Source organism: Nicotiana attenuata, chromosome 7, assembly GCF_001879085.1.
Source record: "Nicotiana attenuata strain UT chromosome 7, NIATTr2, whole genome shotgun sequence".
In the NCBI taxonomy this organism is placed as follows: Eukaryota; Viridiplantae; Streptophyta; class Magnoliopsida; order Solanales; family Solanaceae; genus Nicotiana; species Nicotiana attenuata.
The window spans coordinates 113,613,163-113,630,627 of record NC_031995.1 but is presented as its reverse complement, the minus strand read 5'-3'; the positions used below and the strand labels follow the sequence as shown (position 1 = coordinate 113,630,627).

The 17,465-nt window shown below is 36.1% G+C and overlaps 1 protein-coding gene across 7 annotated transcripts; it reads left to right on the top strand.

Moving 5' to 3' along the window:
- LOC109229740 (cell division protein FtsZ homolog 2-2, chloroplastic-like) lies at positions 300-10,238 on the top strand. Of its 7 annotated transcripts, none has more exons than XM_019395285.1 (9): positions 300-458; positions 1,416-2,129; positions 2,990-3,289; positions 3,943-4,033; positions 5,806-5,930; positions 7,016-7,108; positions 8,856-8,921; positions 9,336-9,487; positions 9,933-10,238. In XM_019395285.1, the coding sequence occupies exons 2-8, from the start codon at positions 1,530-1,532 to the stop codon at positions 9,465-9,467; spliced, it is 1,407 nt and encodes a 468-aa protein (XP_019250830.1). In that variant the 5' UTR covers positions 300-458; positions 1,416-1,529; the 3' UTR covers positions 9,468-9,487; positions 9,933-10,238. The 7 variants fall into 7 exon arrangements, with proteins under 7 accessions (XP_019250830.1, XP_019250829.1, XP_019250828.1 ...); XM_019395284.1 differs by lacking the exon at positions 9,933-10,238 and adding an exon at positions 9,562-9,868 and having other exon boundaries at positions 9,336-9,467; XM_019395283.1 differs by lacking the exon at positions 9,933-10,238 and adding an exon at positions 9,562-9,848.

The following is a 17,465-nucleotide window of genomic DNA, read 5'->3' as shown; positions in this document are numbered from 1 at the left end:
TCATTCACAAAATTTAAAAAACAACCCAAAATTATATTTCTGTACAAACACAACTCTAATTTTCAAGTACTATTTTTTCTGAACAAAAATTTTCACTTTTTTTGGAATTTTACAATTCTTATGTCCAAACGCCCACAAATATTGATTTTGGCTAGTAAAGAAGTTTCACATAAAGTAGAATGAATCTAAAAAGCAAAAGGTAAAGGTGATTCTTTAAGCAATTCATGTGAATGATTTTAATACTTAACTAGTTTTGGTAGAATGTGCAAAAGATATTTTAGAAATGGGGCTAAAGGGTCAACACAGCCAAAAGCCCTTCAGAAACTAACAAAAAATTGAAAAATGGAAAATTGCCAACACTTCTACTAGTCCTACTCTACTGTGTGTGTATGTGTGAATAGAGGACAACAACACCATCGGTAGCCAAAACTCCGGGCTTTCTCTCTCTTCAATTTCAGGCTTGCATTTTCTCTCTCTACATCTTGTTCCTTTTTCACAGTTTATTGATAAAGCTTTAGGTTTACAATTAGAACCTTTATACAATCTATACAATTGTAAGCAGAAGTGGAGCCAAAATTTGAAGCTTATGGGTTGGAGATTGTAATCCAAGTTACTGTACTGTTCTAAATTAATAATTTGTATCATATTGAATGAATATTTTAAGACAAATACACAATTTGAACCAAAGCTATTGGGTTTGACCAAACCTGTACCTGACACTCTAGCTCCGCCCCTAATTCTAAAGTTTTTTATTCTTATGAGGTTGTTTTCTTTGTGGGTTTTTCTTATGCTCTTTATATTCTGTTCATGCTATTGCATTTTCTTCTTGTTTTTTGCTTTGCTGCTATTTGGGCTGTGTTAACGTTAACTAGGAAAACTGTGACCTAGTTTTTGGAGTTTGACAATCCATATTTGTTAGTATCTTTATATTATTGAGGATTGGAAACTCTTTACAGCTACCCTTTACAAGTTTCCTTAAACCACATGCAGTGGCGAAGGTAGAAATATCGCTAAGGATGTTCAAAAGTTAATGGATATGTATAAAAAGTAATATTTGTTGTATATTAATAATATAATTTTTCCGGAGAAAGTGTATAAAAAAAAATTTCGGTAAGGGTGTTCAATGGAAGAGGAAACCCATATAGGTGATACCTACGTTGGGAATAGATTTTAGACTTGCTAGATAATTTCTATTATTATTATTATTGTTGTTATTATTTATTTATTTATTTAATGATGATGATATGAGTTGACCTAAATGAAAAATTGAGGATACATATCACCGGCCCCAACTAGTTTGGAACTGAGGCGTAGTTGTTGCTGTTTGTGTTCAAGTGACCACCCAATCGGTCACTGTAGGTAGCTCCGTCCCAATATTCATATGTGATTCTTGTTTTCTGTTTTATTTTTTACAGGGGCTGAAATAAAATATTGGGCTGAATTTTCAGATATTATTTAGGTGGTTGGTTGTATTCTTTTATTCCCGGGATAATTAGATTAGTTTGAGTTGAGTCTGGGATTTTGCTGTTATGGCTACTTGTACATCAGCTGTGTTTATGCCTCCTGATACGCGACGGTCTCGTGGATCATTGACTATTCTTGGTGGAAGACTTTGCGCCTTGAAAATGCAAGATGAGAAGATTGGATTTTGGGGAGTTAACCAAAAGGGTAGTTCAAGTTTGCCTCAGTTCAAGTGTTCTGCCAATTCCCGTAGCGTCAACCAATATCAAAATAAAGATTCCTTTCTGAATTTGCATCCTGAAATTTCGTTGCTTAGAGGCGAAGAAAGCTCGAGCGGAAATGTAACCGAGAGCTTGATGGATTCGTCACGCTCGAACAATTTTAATGAGGCGAAGATCAAGGTGGTTGGCGTAGGAGGTGGCGGATCGAATGCAGTAAATCGCATGATTGAGAGTTCGATGAAAGGTGTAGAGTTTTGGATTGTGAACACTGATATTCAAGCAATGAGGATGTCACCTGTAGCGGCTGAGCAACGACTGCCGATAGGTCAAGAACTTACAAGGGGACTTGGTGCAGGTGGTAATCCAGATATAGGGATGAATGCTGCCAACGAAAGCAAGCAGGCGATTGAAGAAGCTGTCTATGGCGCAGACATGGTTTTTGTTACTGTAAGTTCAGCCTTTGTTTAACTTGATTACTTTATTGGAAAAAGGAGTTTGCGGTTATTTGAAATTTACCTTATTCTTTCCTTTGTTTCTTTTCCGCTCTCTGGTCGTCAGAAGTTTAGATTTCATTTACTATTGTATAGCAACTTCTGATCTTTCTTTGTTCTATCCGCCTATTGCCTTCGTATTGCATATGCTTCAAGCTTGAGGAGAATGAGCGGAAGCAATAACGCTACCTTAAACAAACTTGAAGTATCTGTTACAATGAAATACTCCTTGTGTCCCATTTTATGTGTTTCTTTCAAACTTGAAGTATCTATAACAAAGTAAATGTATTTCATGAGAAAGGATCTGGTTTTACTACATCATCCTTACAAAGAGTTAATAAACTTTTGAAGCCTAGAAAAAAATGGATAAATGAATGAGAGGCTATATTGGTACAAGGATAAATGGACGGTAACTGAATTGGTGATTGTAGCATGGCCAGATCATAGTATCAGTAAAGTCCCATACCAAGCTTTTATGAACATTAAATGATGTCCGGGAGTCACAGTTAAAATTCTTAATGTGAAGAGACATTTTTCAGCATGCTCATCAAAAAGGATGTTTTGCCCTAGAAAAAGAAAGGGCAGCCCACTGCACAAAGCATCCGCATTCACGTAGGGTTGGGAAAGGCCGCATCCCGAGGAGTGTGATGTAGACGGCCTACCTAACGCTAGCGTTAGTGGCTGCTTCAACGGCTCAAACTCGTGACCTATAGGTCACATGGAGACAACTTCACTGCTGCTCCAAAGCTCCCTTCATGTTTTTCTCTCCCACTTTTGTTTCTTCCTCACATGTGGTCTCCAACATGTTATGTGCAGGCTGGAATGGGTGGAGGAACAGGGACCGGTGCGGCTCCTATAATTGCAGGAACTGCCAAATCAATGGGTATCTTAACTGTTGGTATTGTTACAACCCCCTTTTCTTTCGAGGGGCGAAGAAGAGCAGTTCAAGCCCAAGAAGGGATTGCTGCTTTGAGAGAAAATGTCGATACTCTAATTGTCATTCCAAATGACAAATTGTTGACAGCTGTTTCTCCATCGACCCCAGTAACTGAAGCTTTTAACCTGGCTGATGATATTCTTCGGCAAGGAGTTCGTGGTATTTCTGATATAATTACGGTAAATATCTATTTCCCCTGCTCCTTATGTAAACTGAAAGATGTATATGAAGTAAATACTCTAATGAGGTTCTGAGTCATTCACAGGCTTAGCCGGATCTGTATATCGTTTCTGTGTATTTGTGCTATTTACAATCATTAGTAAAACTTTATTTTATTAATATATACACACACACACACACACATATATTCATATTCACACTTTTTCTTCTTGTTATGCTGCTAAATTATTTTTGCCTTTTAATACATGATGCTCTTTACATGCTGTCCAACTTTGATTGGCCTAATGCATGGCCTAGATTTGATTTTAATCAATCAATCAACTATGTCTTAATCCCAAACTAGAATTGGTAATGCCCTAAAATTGATTTCACGATGCTTAGTTCCTTCCTTTGGACAAACTGGCCCGTAACTACAATAAGACTTGATTGGGGAAGTTTACCATTTTTGGTGATGGTGGTGGGGGATGGCGACCTCGGTAATTCAGTGTATAATTTCTCCAAGTATTCATGTTTCTGCATTTTGTTTAACCTTTTCCAAAAGTCTGCCATTGTCACCTCATCATTTTCTCAGTTGTGTTTTATTCAATGTTTTGAACCAATTGGATTGCATATTAGAATTTTCTTAAGTTGCATATATCTGCCTGAATTACAGATTCCTGGGCTAGTAAATGTGGATTTTGCTGACGTGCGTGCTATTATGGCAAATGCTGGTTCCTCGTTAATGGGAATAGGAACCGCTACGGGTAAGTTCACAAAGCTCTTTCTGATAGTTGTTGGCACTAAGCCAATTCTCGTTGTTGATTTCCTTTTAATTTATAATGTCACGTGATTTAGAGTCCATCTGTGTGATGTGATGATGTGGCCTACTAAGACACACAGAAACGATTAAATCATTTTTTGTGCCCTTAAACAAAAAAAATGAATGCGCTGTAGCTGATCTAAAGAGTTTTTGTAGTTTCAGAATTTATCCATATTGTCTAAACTCATTCTCAATTTTTTTTTATTGCTTTTACTTGAAAAGTTGTCCACCAATTGACTAAAATATTGTATTATGAGAAAGTTTGTTGTAATATAGTACTCTTGGAACTGAGCACATCTGACATGTTCCCGCTAGGGAAAACGGAAAAATAAAAGTTCTTGGAACTGAACACATCTGACATGTTTCTATGAGTTTCCTCCTATTATTGGATGCTATTTGGCTGCAGATTTTTTTTTTTTTTTTTTTTTTTTTGGTTTGTTATTTGATAAGAAAATATTTTATTGATTGGTACCAAGATGGTACAGAAAATAACAAGGAAACAAAAATCAGCCTGCTACAATCTTCTTTCTAACAACTCCATGAAATCCATGTACTGATCTGAACTAACTAGTGGGATTGATTTGCACCAGAAATACAAATTTTGTAAACAAATACTCTTAATTCTAGCAATTTGAGATCTCTGTCCTTCAAAAACAAGCCTTGTTCCTTTCCAGCCATATTGTCCATAAGATGCACAATGGGATAGTTCTCCATATTTGCTTTATCTCTTTTGATATCACCTGATGCTGCCAACCTGCCAACAGCCCCTCCACATTCTGAGGCATCACCCATGCAATACCACAAATCTTTAAGAATAACTCCCAGCATTCTCTAGAAAATCTGCAGTGGAGGAACAAATAGTCAACTGTTTCTTGATTCTCTTGACACAGGTCGCATCTGTTACATAGGGAAAACCCTCTCTTTTGCAAGTTATTTTGAGTTAGCATGCCTCCCAGGTGGCGACCCATCAAAAACATGCTACTTTCACAGAAGCTTTTGTCTTCCATATCATCCTCCATGGCCAAGAAGTATCGCACTGTCCTGACTGCTTTATCAACATACTGTAGCAATTCTTGACTGAAAATTTCTTGTCTTTACTTGCCAGCCAGATTAGAGTATCCAGCTCGCAAAATTCTACTATTTCCCAATCACTCAAATTTCTTCGGAAGACAATCTGCCAACCAGAACTAGAATGAAACTCAGCAACAGTACCATCCTTATATGTTGAACAATTGAATAGAGTAGGAAATTTATTTTTAAAACAATCATCTTCAACCCATAAATCTGTCCAAAACCTGATTTTTACTCCATTTCCCACCTCTAATCTAGTAAACTGACTAAACTCTCCTACTTATGCTCTTCCATATTCACCCATTTACAGTCCTCCACCCTTCATTTTTTCCGTAGATGGCATTTATCAGCTTCTTCCAAACTTCCTTACCTTCCAAGCTATACCTTTCTATTTGCTTTTTTGGCATAGCTTGCTAATAATAGTGATTGATGGTCCATTTCTTGCTGGAACCTTTCTTACTTCTGGCTTTTCCTCTTGCGGAAAGTTGAAACTATGCGCACTTTCTGTATCTCCCAAATAGTTGTATTTAGTAGTGAGGCTATTGCTGCTAACGAGATATGTTTTTTTGTCAAGAATGGATTGATCTGTTGATACTGGTACTAACTAGTCAAGAAGAGAAATGATATTGTTCGTTGACGTCACAGGAAAGACCAGAGCCAGAGATGCAGCGTTGAACGCCATTCAATCTCCTTTACTGGACATTGGTATAGAGAGGGCTACTGGAATTGTGTGGAATATAACTGGTGGTAGTGATCTAACATTATTTGAGGTACCCAACTATTCTCTCCTGCTCTCACTCCCTCTCCACTGATGCACTTATTAATCATCCATATATTACTTGAGGTACCCAACTTTTTTCTCACTGACTGAAGAAAGTAGACATATATTACATAATGAAGAAAAGATTCTGCAGTAAAAGCCTTTTACTTCTTGCAGTGGACATTTTCTGTTGAAGATATGTATGACTCTGTGAATTTCCTTATGTTGTTGTTTCTTAAAAAGTAAATAAGAGAGAAGCTTTATTTAAAGGCCCATGGGGGTTGTAGAAAATCAATTGGCCTATGCTATTCTTGATATAATTCTTGGACATGATTCCGCTGAAGTTGTATCCTGAAAGGGACGCAAGATTATAAGTTAGAACTGTAAGGAAGAAATTGGTTTTCATGCTCTTAGGTAAAAGTATATCTTGAAACTCTTTTTATCTTATGTTAGATAGGGGGAGTTTTATGCAGTGCAGTCTTTGTACCTTGAGTTATTTTAGTTGTATATCATGAGTTTTAATTTGTGAAATAGATGATATATTTTGCTTATAGTTACTTCATCTGTCCCGATTTATGTGTCGTACTTTCTGTTTTAGTCTGTCTCAAAAAGAATGTCATACTTCCTTATTTAGAGATAATTTAACTTTAAACTTCCTGCGTACCCTTAGTGAAATGATTTACAGCCACACAAATATCTATGGTTTGTTTTAGATCACAAGTTTCAAAAGTCCGTCTTGCTTTCTTAAACTCCGTGCCGGGTCAAGCGCCGCCACATAAATTGGACGGAGGAAGTATTAATTTTGGTGGCATTTTAAGCCATGACCTGGATTACATATAAATATGAAACATCTGTACTAGTGGTGTTATGCTCTGATTTTCATGTGTTTCCATGTCTGAGTTCAAAGCCTTTCCTGACCTCCAAGTTTCAAGTTTGCAGAAAATTTATCTTTTTCCTTGTTATGATAATGGTATCATAGTATGCATTCAGTATTTTATGTCCGTTGGCGTATCCGGAACAATGCTAATTTCTGGCTTGTCTAATTCGTGAAGTCAGCTTTCATATCCTTACATGTCCTCTTTGGCACTTTACTAGGTAAATGCCGCAGCCGAGGTTATATATGACCTTGTGGATCCTAGTGCGAACCTTATTTTTGGGGCGGTGATAGACCCATCAATAAGTGGACAGGTATGTTAGCATCTCTCACTAGGTTATAATATTTCTTTGGTGACATGATTCTTTGCGGATTTTGACATGCATCAATGCTACAACGTATTCAGGGTTGGGGAAAGCGAGCGCTTCAGCGCTTAAAGCGTGAAGTGACTCGACGCGAGTGGGTTGGCGTTTCAGAGAGGGTAGGCGACGCGACTTCACTGAAGCGTGCGCTTCTGTAGAAGAAGCGTGTAGCGATAAGAAGCGAGAAGCAATAATAGCATGCGCTTTAATTTTGTTTGAGTTTTAAAGAGTTGATTTTAAAGAAAAAAAGAAGCTGCTATTCAGAAGAGGCAAAGAGTTTGGGAGCTTTTTAAGGGATTGCTAGTAAAAGAGAGAAAAACAAGGACGCTGTGTGCAGGGTGCAGGTGGTTAGCACCAGAGATAAGGATGAAAAATAAATCTTGTTATTTATGTGAATGTTGAATTTGGAACTGAACGTAATTGTCCTAAGGGTTGCAAAATAAAAATAAAAATCAGACATTAAGAAAATGGATAGCACAAAATTAGGTTTACAAAATAAATGAAAAATCTTCAAGAAATTATAATTATATTCTCAAAGTATGTCTCAACCAAAATTGCAAGAATCTGATATCATGCAGTAAGAGAACAGGAAGAAGAGAAAGTTGTTGAACAATCAAGAGAATTATAGAGATAATCAGTTCCATTCTCTTCTTCCTTCTACAACTTTCTCTTCCTCATTATTTCTTTTTTACATGGTATTAGAGCGTTTACTATTTTTGTAAACACCTGAACCTACGAGGAGGCAGCCTTATGGCTCCCTGCCTTCCAACATTTTTCCAATTGGTTGATTAGGTGCTTAAAGTTGGAAAACAGAAACAAACTTGCCTTCAAAAGTACTGCCTTCTTCGACGTACCGTTGATGTGAAATTTTTGTTCCGTTGAAAAAAAAACGCAGCAGATGTAAACATTGGCTTCATTTTATACATCATTTTTTGTTTATCAGTTCATGACAAAATGAGTAGTTTCTAATTTTGCAACACAAAAGATCTTATTATCACTTGTCATTCTCATGATTTATCATCATTGTACATTTAGCGTGTTATGAATGAACTAACCGTTAGCGTACTTGAGCCTATACTAGTTTCCCTAGTAATGAGCTCTTTAGTAGTATATAGGACGAGGTTGTGTTAATTAACAAGCTAGCAAATGAGCCAATGAAATTATAGAGAGGCACTATATAGTGGGAGGGTCGTATGATAAGTAGAAGTGTAATACAGAAAATACGCATTACAACTTTAGCTCCCACAAGAAGAATGCGGCGAAGTGAGATTAGACAGATTGTGGTTCCTAAATGCGAACTATTGAGCATCTAGACTCAAAGCTTCCAAGAGAATGACATAATAGAAGATGAAGAACCACAAAATTAAAATAGGATCAATAAAATGGAGGAATACAACCACCCAAAGGTGTGGCCTAGTGGTCAATGAAGTGGGTGAGAACCATGAGGTCTCAGGTTCAAATCCCAGCGGAGGCAAAAAACATTAGTTGGTTTTGAGGCTTATATATTAGTGTAGGGATTAGATGAGATTTAGAAAACATCTAGTTGTAGATATCTCTAATTTGTCTCAATGTATTGAGACGTAGAAGATCAGTTGATTTTGGTACTTTTTAACTACTAATTTGAAGTTGTTTCCCCTGAAGTCCTAACAAATTTACATTTCTCTTCTTGGTCAATCTCATCGTTATCCACGCGATGCAGGTCAGCATAACCCTAATCGCCACTGGTTTTAAGCGTCAAGAAGAAAGTGATGGGAGACTTCTCCAGGTATTCCTCTTTTCCACCCTCTCCCTTCACATCATGCTATATTTGAAAAACCTTAAGGGTCGTTTGGCTGCTGGTTGGGTAGGGAGTTATTCATGTATTAATATTAGCATAGCTACCAGGTTCAGTAGCTTTTTTGATGCTTTGTTTAAAATTCAGCATACCAAGTAGGGTGTTTGGTTATCATTTTACAATTCCACATAAATAAAACAGGTATAAGTTAGTCAATTCATGTACTGTATTATTTTATGCAGGGTAGAAGATGGAATAACTAAACTTTGCATAATTAAACCCTGCATAACTAATCCCATATAATTAAACCCTGCATAACTAATCTACACATAACTCTAACCAGTAACCAAACGACCCTAAGTGTTGGTCATCCTGTAATGTATGTTTTATGGTGTTCGACTACAGGGGAATCAACTAACCCAGGGAGATGCCTCACTTGGAAGTAACAGACGGCCTGCGTCCTTTTTGGAAGGTGGTTCAGTAGAGATTCCCGAGTTCCTCAGAAAGAAGGGGCGATCACGCTACCCAAGAGCTTAAGTTAGTCTTTGTTTTTTCCTGTATGTATTACTTTCTTTCCCTTTTCTTTCTCCATCTATCTTTCGACATGATAAAGCATGTGTTATATGTACAGGATCTTTGGTTATGCATCAAATATCGCGTTTTTTTCTCATGGAAAGCATAGTCCTTATCAGTTTTCTTGATAAAGTAGTTAGATTCTGTTCTAAAGTTTCTCCATTAGTAGTGCTTATACATATTAGTTTGTCAATGATTGTAATAAACTGGAGATACTATCATATTAGAGGCACAAGCAGTTTTCTAACTTTGTGATCTGTAAAGCTGCTGTAACATGGATATGCCGAGGGAACTTGTGCACATACTTGTGATTTAGGATCAGTTTTGATGCTCTATACTTGGTTATATCAATATGTTGTTTACAACCTTTTTTTTTCCTTTTTTTTTTGGCACTAATACTGACATGGTACAACACTACAAAAATACTAGGTTACTTCTTCCCATCTGTCTAAGCGTTAGTGGATAGAGTTACTCAGTATCTGCACTGGTGGGAGGTACCAGGTACTCGTTGGAATTAGTTGAGGTGCGTGTAAGTTGGCCCGAGCACCATCGTTATCAAAAAAATACTGACATGGTACATAGGTGAATTTGGAAGACTGTTTTGTTCACTGCTGCAGATGAAAAACCCAAACATGAGTATTTAATTTAAACCATTTTTCTTTTTAAGTGGATATTTACTTGTATCCAAGGTATCTAAAGATATATCTAATGAAATCATCTTTGGAATTTGGGTCTTACTCAAAGAGAGAATTCAAATATATGGAGTTCCTTTATGAATATTACGGGGTATTATCACTTTTAGCCCGCGCCAGAAATTATTTACATTTGGTAATCGAAAAAGTGTATAAAATAGGTATAAATTTTGTATATAACATACAGAATGTGTGTGTGTGTGTATATATATATGTGTGTGTGTGTGTGTGTGTGTGAAGTTTTATATATTTTTTTGGCTATTATTTTACAGCGGCTGTACATTGTCATTTTTTTAATATTTATTAATATTATATGGATGATCGGCAAGGACCATTACCAATCAAATAAAGGTATTAAACATAAACAAACTTTTTGTTCTTAGAGATAATTGCATTTTAATTGAGTTATTTATATAAGAAAGAGGAAAATAAGTAAAGATCTCCCGAATAGAATTAAATATTAAAAGTTTATTCTTATTAGTCATTGATCGGATATAACATAAAATATTCACTTCCATCCTTTTCGTCAATTTGGAAAATTGCTCTTTTTTCGCCACTTGTTGAGGTTCGAATTCTTAGAGATATCTAAAACAGAATGTCAAACTCTCAGAATATGTAATAATCAATTACTATATGGGCTATATTAGTGTAAATTCCTAATATTGTATACCATATTCGAAATTAATTTAAGTTAAATATGTTGATTGCATACAAAATTTTTATGTCATTAATGTAGTTTACTAGTTTTACTTAAAATAGTAGGTTAATTTTCATTTTTACTGGAGTATCAGTTAACGTTATTTTAGATTAATCTATATTTACTTCATAATTAACTTTAGTATAAATATCTTTTACATACTTAAATCCGTCCTCAGGATAAGGCTCTTGTCTTGTCTATTATGAACGTAATATCTTATATTCCCTAAATTTTAGTGGTATTTTGAAGTTACAATTTCGAATTGACTCGTAAAGGAAATAAATAAATAAAATAGAAAGGACCAAAAATGCCCTAAACTATCGATTTTTTGTTGATGATTGTCCTCCATTAATCTATTAGCTCCCTAAAGTCCATATCAGTAATTTTAGGAGTAATTTGAAGCTAAAAGAAAACGAAGAGGGCTTTAGGGAGCCAATAGATTAGCGGCGGACAATCAAAGGGCCTAAACTGCCCCTGTACTTTTCGCCCATGTGCACAATTACCCTCCGTTAAATATTTGGTCTGTTTGTGTCCTTGCCGTTACCCAATCGTAGTATTATTACCCTTCTATGCTAGCGGGGCCTTAGTTTAGCCTCCTGCCACCATTAATAATTCTTAATTAATGTTAATCAATTCTTACCAATCCCCCACCCTTTTTATCGATCCCACTTCCTTTATTTACTCTCCATCGCCTCTTTCTTTTCTTCTTCATTAATCTCAACTCAATTTTTCTGGCCATTTCATAAATTTTTAAATAAGTTTAGGTTTAGGGTAATTTTTCTGTCATCTTCAACATCTCCACCCGTAAAAAAATATCTGAGTGTTTCTAGTGTCTCAACTAGGGTTGAGGAGAAATTGTTACTGTAGAAATGTTGGTAGCTATTTTGTTGCTTGGACTACGTTGAATGCTGGGAGATGATTTTCAATAAAAGTCACAACTTTACACAATAAACTATCATTTTCACACGGTTATTGTACCAGAAATAAATTAAAAAAAAAAAAAGAACAAGACTTTTCAGAACCGTAAACCCGACGGAGAATAAAGGGGTTTAAAAATTAAAAAAGGAATTATAAAATCTACTAACCTTGATGTTGACATCAATTGTCAACCAATCTCCTCCTCACGATTATGCCCATCAGTAAAAACCCTAGTTGAAATGCATTGATATTGGAGAGTGCGATCTTTTTTGTCAAAGTATAATAAAGGGGAAAGTGAAAAGTAGGTATATAAGAATGGGGTCGAGTAAAAAAGTGAAGAATTAATTAGGTCATTTAATTAAGACATGCGGCACAATATTATGCAAAGCAAAAAACCTAAATATGTATTAGGCTAAATTAAGGCCCCGTTAGCCTAGAGGGGCAATAATACTACGATTGGGTAACGACGGGGACATAGACGCGCTAAATATTTAACGGAGGGTAATTGTGCACATGGGCGAAGTTTACAGAAGTATTTTAGGCCATTTTCCATAAATTCTATAGGTTAGAGGCATTTTTTTTAATCGTAAAACTTTTATTAAATTGGACAAAAATGAAAAAGGAGTTTGTCCATGTCCTTTCAATTTGCACAAGTGGCTTTAACATGAAAGACACACATGTGTATGTAATGCATATATAACGAGAGATGTGAATTTGAGAAAATATAAATATTTGATGTGACATTGGTAATATGCCCACAATTAGAGACAAACCCATGTGATATGTCGTCGTAATGTCATTGCTTGACAAAGGGAAGTGGTAATCCCGGGGAACAAAAGGAAAAATGACACTGTATTACCGCTATAAAAATAATAGCAAAAAAAGACTATATATATATATATATATATATATATATATATATATATATATATATATACACACACACACACTTTGTATGTTAACTACAAAATTATACAAATTTTATAAACTTTTTCAGTTACCAAATGTAAATAGTTTCTGTCGCCGGCTAAAAGCGATAATACCCCAAAAAAATCAAAGACAACTAGATTTACATCTGATAGTTGAAAAATAATCACAGTTTTAAAAGTAATCCAAATTTAATAACTTTTTCATGTAAAGATTAAGTTTAAACAAAAACACCCTTAAAACTCTGATTTTTTATTTCCGAATTTTTTACATATGAGATTCTAGCACAATATGCTGGAATTTCATAATGTGCTGGAGTTTTCCCTATAAATAAAATGATTTTATTTCATTGTAATTCATCCCAAAATCAATAAGAATTCTCTCTCTTTCTCTCTGTCTTTCTTTGGAATATTCTTCTTTTATTGTTTTATAGCACATTATCAGCACGAGACTCTAACCAATTCAGTGGAAGCTTTGGGATTGACTATAATGATTGTCAATTGTTCCATGAACTTCCTTCATGATTAAATTCTGGATTTAAGGTAAGTATTTACTTTATTTTTCTCTTTTAAATTCTTGACATTCTATAATTTGATTTTAAATACAAGCAAAGACGATAAATTTTGATTGTAACTCTAATGGAGTTTGAAAGAAATTATAACCACCCAAAGTGGTAAAATTTCTATGCCTTGCCATGATCAAATTCATGTATGATTGTGGGCAAATAATTGGAAACCCGTCCCACTGGATTTGCTTCATTCTCATTCTCATAAGAGAATGTGATAGCAGTATGTGATAAGTCTGAAAGAAGACAAAATTATTACTATGAATGTATCAATGGATGTGGACGTGGCAATAGACAAAATTATAATCGTCATCATTGTGGTAATGAGAATAATAAGGATTCTCAAAATAATCTTTCACTCTGTGAAAGTAATATTTGTCATCGATTTGACATGAGATTTTGTAAAGCACATATAGATGATTATGGTCCATTCATGATGTGAATGTGACAACATCTGATTTACGAATACATATTCATTCTTCGAAGAATATGAACGTACTAGTGGTAGTGGATATACAACACTCACCTTTAGAAGGAGGTTTAAGATGATATAAAAAAATATCATTATTGTGGCATGAATGGTCATCTATTGTACGCCAAAATATTTTGGCAATATGATTACTAAAGGATAATAGTAATGCAAGAAATAGATCTTGCATATAATTTTGACAATGACCATAATTTATAACTTTTTCTTTAAAAGAGATATTCACCATATGGATGTTGATGAATATGTGGTAGTACCAAATTAATTGCGAGCTTTGGAATAGCCAATTATTACTATTTTGGAGGAATAACATTGATTATCAATAAGACATTGTGTTGTAGTAAGTCTCAAAGAAACTTAATTGAGTTTCTAAAGTATTCACGAAGGCGGTTGGTTATATGAGACTATAAATAAAGGAAAAATTTAATATCTTCTATTACTACAACTTGTAGCGAGGTGAAATGTATGTGAAAAACTACCCGGTTTATTTTTCAATTTGTACTACATAAAATAAAAGAAATGCCACAATAAAGTTAAAGTTTATTGACATAAAAACCCATATCATAATAAACTTGGAGTTTATTGATAATTACACACGTTATGGTGTAAACCTGAAGTTTATCAATATTGATTATTTATACAGTTGGCATAACTGATTTATCCATATCAATTTTAAGTATGATGTGCAAAAATCAAAGAGAATTCACATGAAAAAATATTAAAGAACTAGAAAGTTCTTTACGAATTCTCTTATATTGCTTGTTCTCATTGATTAATAGACCAACTAAAATTGGGATTGAATCCCACGAATGCTGGAAATATCAAAGGTGAATATGAGCCCGTTCACCCGCCATGTATACCACGTAAGATGCTCTATGAGATAGTTACATGTGCGATTATTATTAATCCGCAACCTGGTGTTTGCGTGATAACTTGCTCAATAATTTAATTTAGAGCATAATTTTCAGATTTTCTATTCAAGATAGTTTATCTTGATAAGTTGGTTTACTTCACAACTGGTTTAGCAAAATGATTTATGTAACAACCCGACTAGTCGTTTTGGAAATCTTGAGGGCTCGAGTATCTCTACATGATGTATTATGACTTGCGTAAATCGTCGGTGTTGGTTTTCAAGTTACCCAGAATCGATTTGGAAGAATGAACTTCAAGATTTAAGTTCTAAGTTGGAAGAATTGACCAAGTTTGACTTTTTAGCATTTGACCTCGAATGGAGTTTCGTCAGTTCTGTTAGCTCCGTTAGGTGATTTTGGACTAGGAGCGTGTCCGAATTGTAAATTGGAGGTCCGTAGTCAAATTAGTCTTGAATTGGCGAAAGTTGGATTTGGGAAGTTTGACCGGGAGTGGAGTTTTTGATATCGGAGTCGGATTACGATTTTGGAAGTTGGAATAGGTCCGTAATGGTAAATATGGCTTGTGTGCAAAATTTGAGTTCAATCGGAGGTGATTTGATAGGTTTCGGCATAGTTGTAGAAGTTGAAGTTTCAAAGTTCATTGATTTCGACTTGAGGTGTGATTTGTCGTTTTGAGGTTGTTATGCATGATTTGAAGCTTTGAGTAGGTTCGCTGTCACAGCCCAAAATTACCCTGTCGTGATGGCGCCTATCATGGAACTAGGAAAGCCGACTCTTTAACCAAAACAACGCGACATTTCATTTTCAAGGATAAATTCACGCTATTTAAAAATAAAACTTCATAAAGAACATCTGAATAACAAAAATGCGGAAAGAAAAGCCCGACATCGGGATGTCACTAGTCATGAGCATCTACTAAGAATTGTCCGATAATGCTAAGACTAATACAGTCTGGGAACCAACTAATAACATCTATAGGAAGATAGGAGGGAGAAGAGAAGGGCTGCGATCGCCATGCATCTACCTTGCTAACTCCAATAGATCCGCGACGGATGAAATCAACACTCGTTAGCACGTCCAGCAACCCTTGGATCTGCACACAAGGTGCAAGGAGTAATGTGAGTATTCCAACTCAGTAAGTAATAAAGGTAAATAAAGACTGAGCAGTAGTGACGAGCAGTAAAACACATAAAGTCCACATCATGAAATCTCAGTAAATACAACATGCTTTCAAATCAGTATGTGAGTCAAATCATCTCATTTAAAAATCCTATTTTTGGTAAAAATCATTTGAAGATATTTTCCAACAGTTTCAACAGAGGCTCATTGCAAAAGAGCGTAAAAGTGATGAAAATCATAAACAACCCCTCGGGCATAACATCACTCAGAATCAGCCCCTCGAGCAAACCTCAGAGTCACTTGTATACAGCCCCTCGGGCATATCTCATATCACTCACTCAGGGTACCCGCGCTCACTGGGGTGTGTAGACTCCGGAGGGGCTCCTACAGCCCAAGCGCTAAAACAAACCACCTCGTGGCATAAATCAATCAGGCCCTCGGCCTCACTCAATCATGAATTAGTAACAACATGCTGCGGCACGCAGCCCGATCCCATAACATCCTCACAAAAACAGGCCCTCGGCCTCACTCAGTCATAAACCTCTCAAGCCACTCGGGCTATCAGTAAAACAGGGCGCTCAGCCTAAAATAACATTTTATATGCATCAAAACGGGGTAATAAAGACTGACTTATGAAATCAGTAAACATAGCATGATTGAGTATAGATTTTCAATCAAAACAGTGAGAGGATAATCAGAAAAGGCCCCTAAGGGTCCAAACAGCTCTGGCACAAGGCCCAAATATGGAATTCAGCCCAATTTATAGAAAATTCTTTCTAAAACACATAAGTATCATACAGTTTCAGTCAAATACGCAACTTTATAGTTGCTACGGGATGGACCAAGTCACAATCCCCAATGGTGCACGCCCACACGCCCGTCACCTAGCATGTGCGTCACCTCAAAGTAGTAAAACGATGCGAAATCCGGGGTTTCATACCCTCAGGACTAGATTTACGATCATTACTTACCTCAAACCGGTCAAATCCCTACTCCGCGACGCCCTTGCCTTTGGAATCGGCCTCCAAACGTCCCGAATATAACCAAAAGCAATACAATGCAATCAATATAGGCCAAGGAACCAATTCCATACGAAAAACTATCAATTTAGACCAAAATCCCGAAATTCACCCAAACCCAGCCCCCGGTCCCACATCTCAGAATCCAACAAAAATCACAAAACTAAAAAGCCCTTTCACTCACGAGTCTATCCATACCAAATTCATCAAAATCCGAAATCAAATGGTCCCTCAAATCCCCAAATCAAACTCTCCAATTTTCCAAGCCCGAACCCCTCATTTTCATCCCTAATTCCTACTAATTACATGCTTAAACAACTAAAAATCACCATAATCACGAGTATTAGGCTGAAGTAACTTACCTCAATAAAAACCCCCTTGATTCCCTCTTCAAAACTCTCCAAAAGCTTCAAAATCCGAATAGAAATGGTGAAGAACATCCAAATATTCGCGAAGTGTGAATTATATACCTTCTGCCCAGGCATCTCGCACATGCGGCCCTTTTTTCGCACCTGCGCGACCGCTTCGGCAGTCCAAACAACCGCACCTGGGAAAGTCACTTATCCGCCCAAATCCCGCTTCTGCAGTCCCCTACTCGCACCTGCTGCTCCAAGCCAACCTCAGCCTTGGCTGCATCTGCGGCCCCTTTTCTGCTTCTGCGGGCTC

What these genes read in the sequence shown, in the direction of transcription:
- LOC109229740 (XM_019395285.1), top strand. Translation starts at nt 1,530, where the DNA reads ATGGCTACTTGTACATCAGCTGTGTTTATGCCTCCTGATACGCGACGG. An exon ending in GTATTTCTGATATAATTACG is followed by an intron (nt 3,290 to 3,942) that starts GTAAATATCTAT and finishes CCTGAATTACAG; the next exon opens with ATTCCTGGGCTAGTAAATGT. An exon ending in ACCCATCAATAAGTGGACAG is followed by an intron (nt 7,109 to 8,855) that starts GTATGTTAGCAT and finishes CACGCGATGCAG; the next exon opens with GTCAGCATAACCCTAATCGC.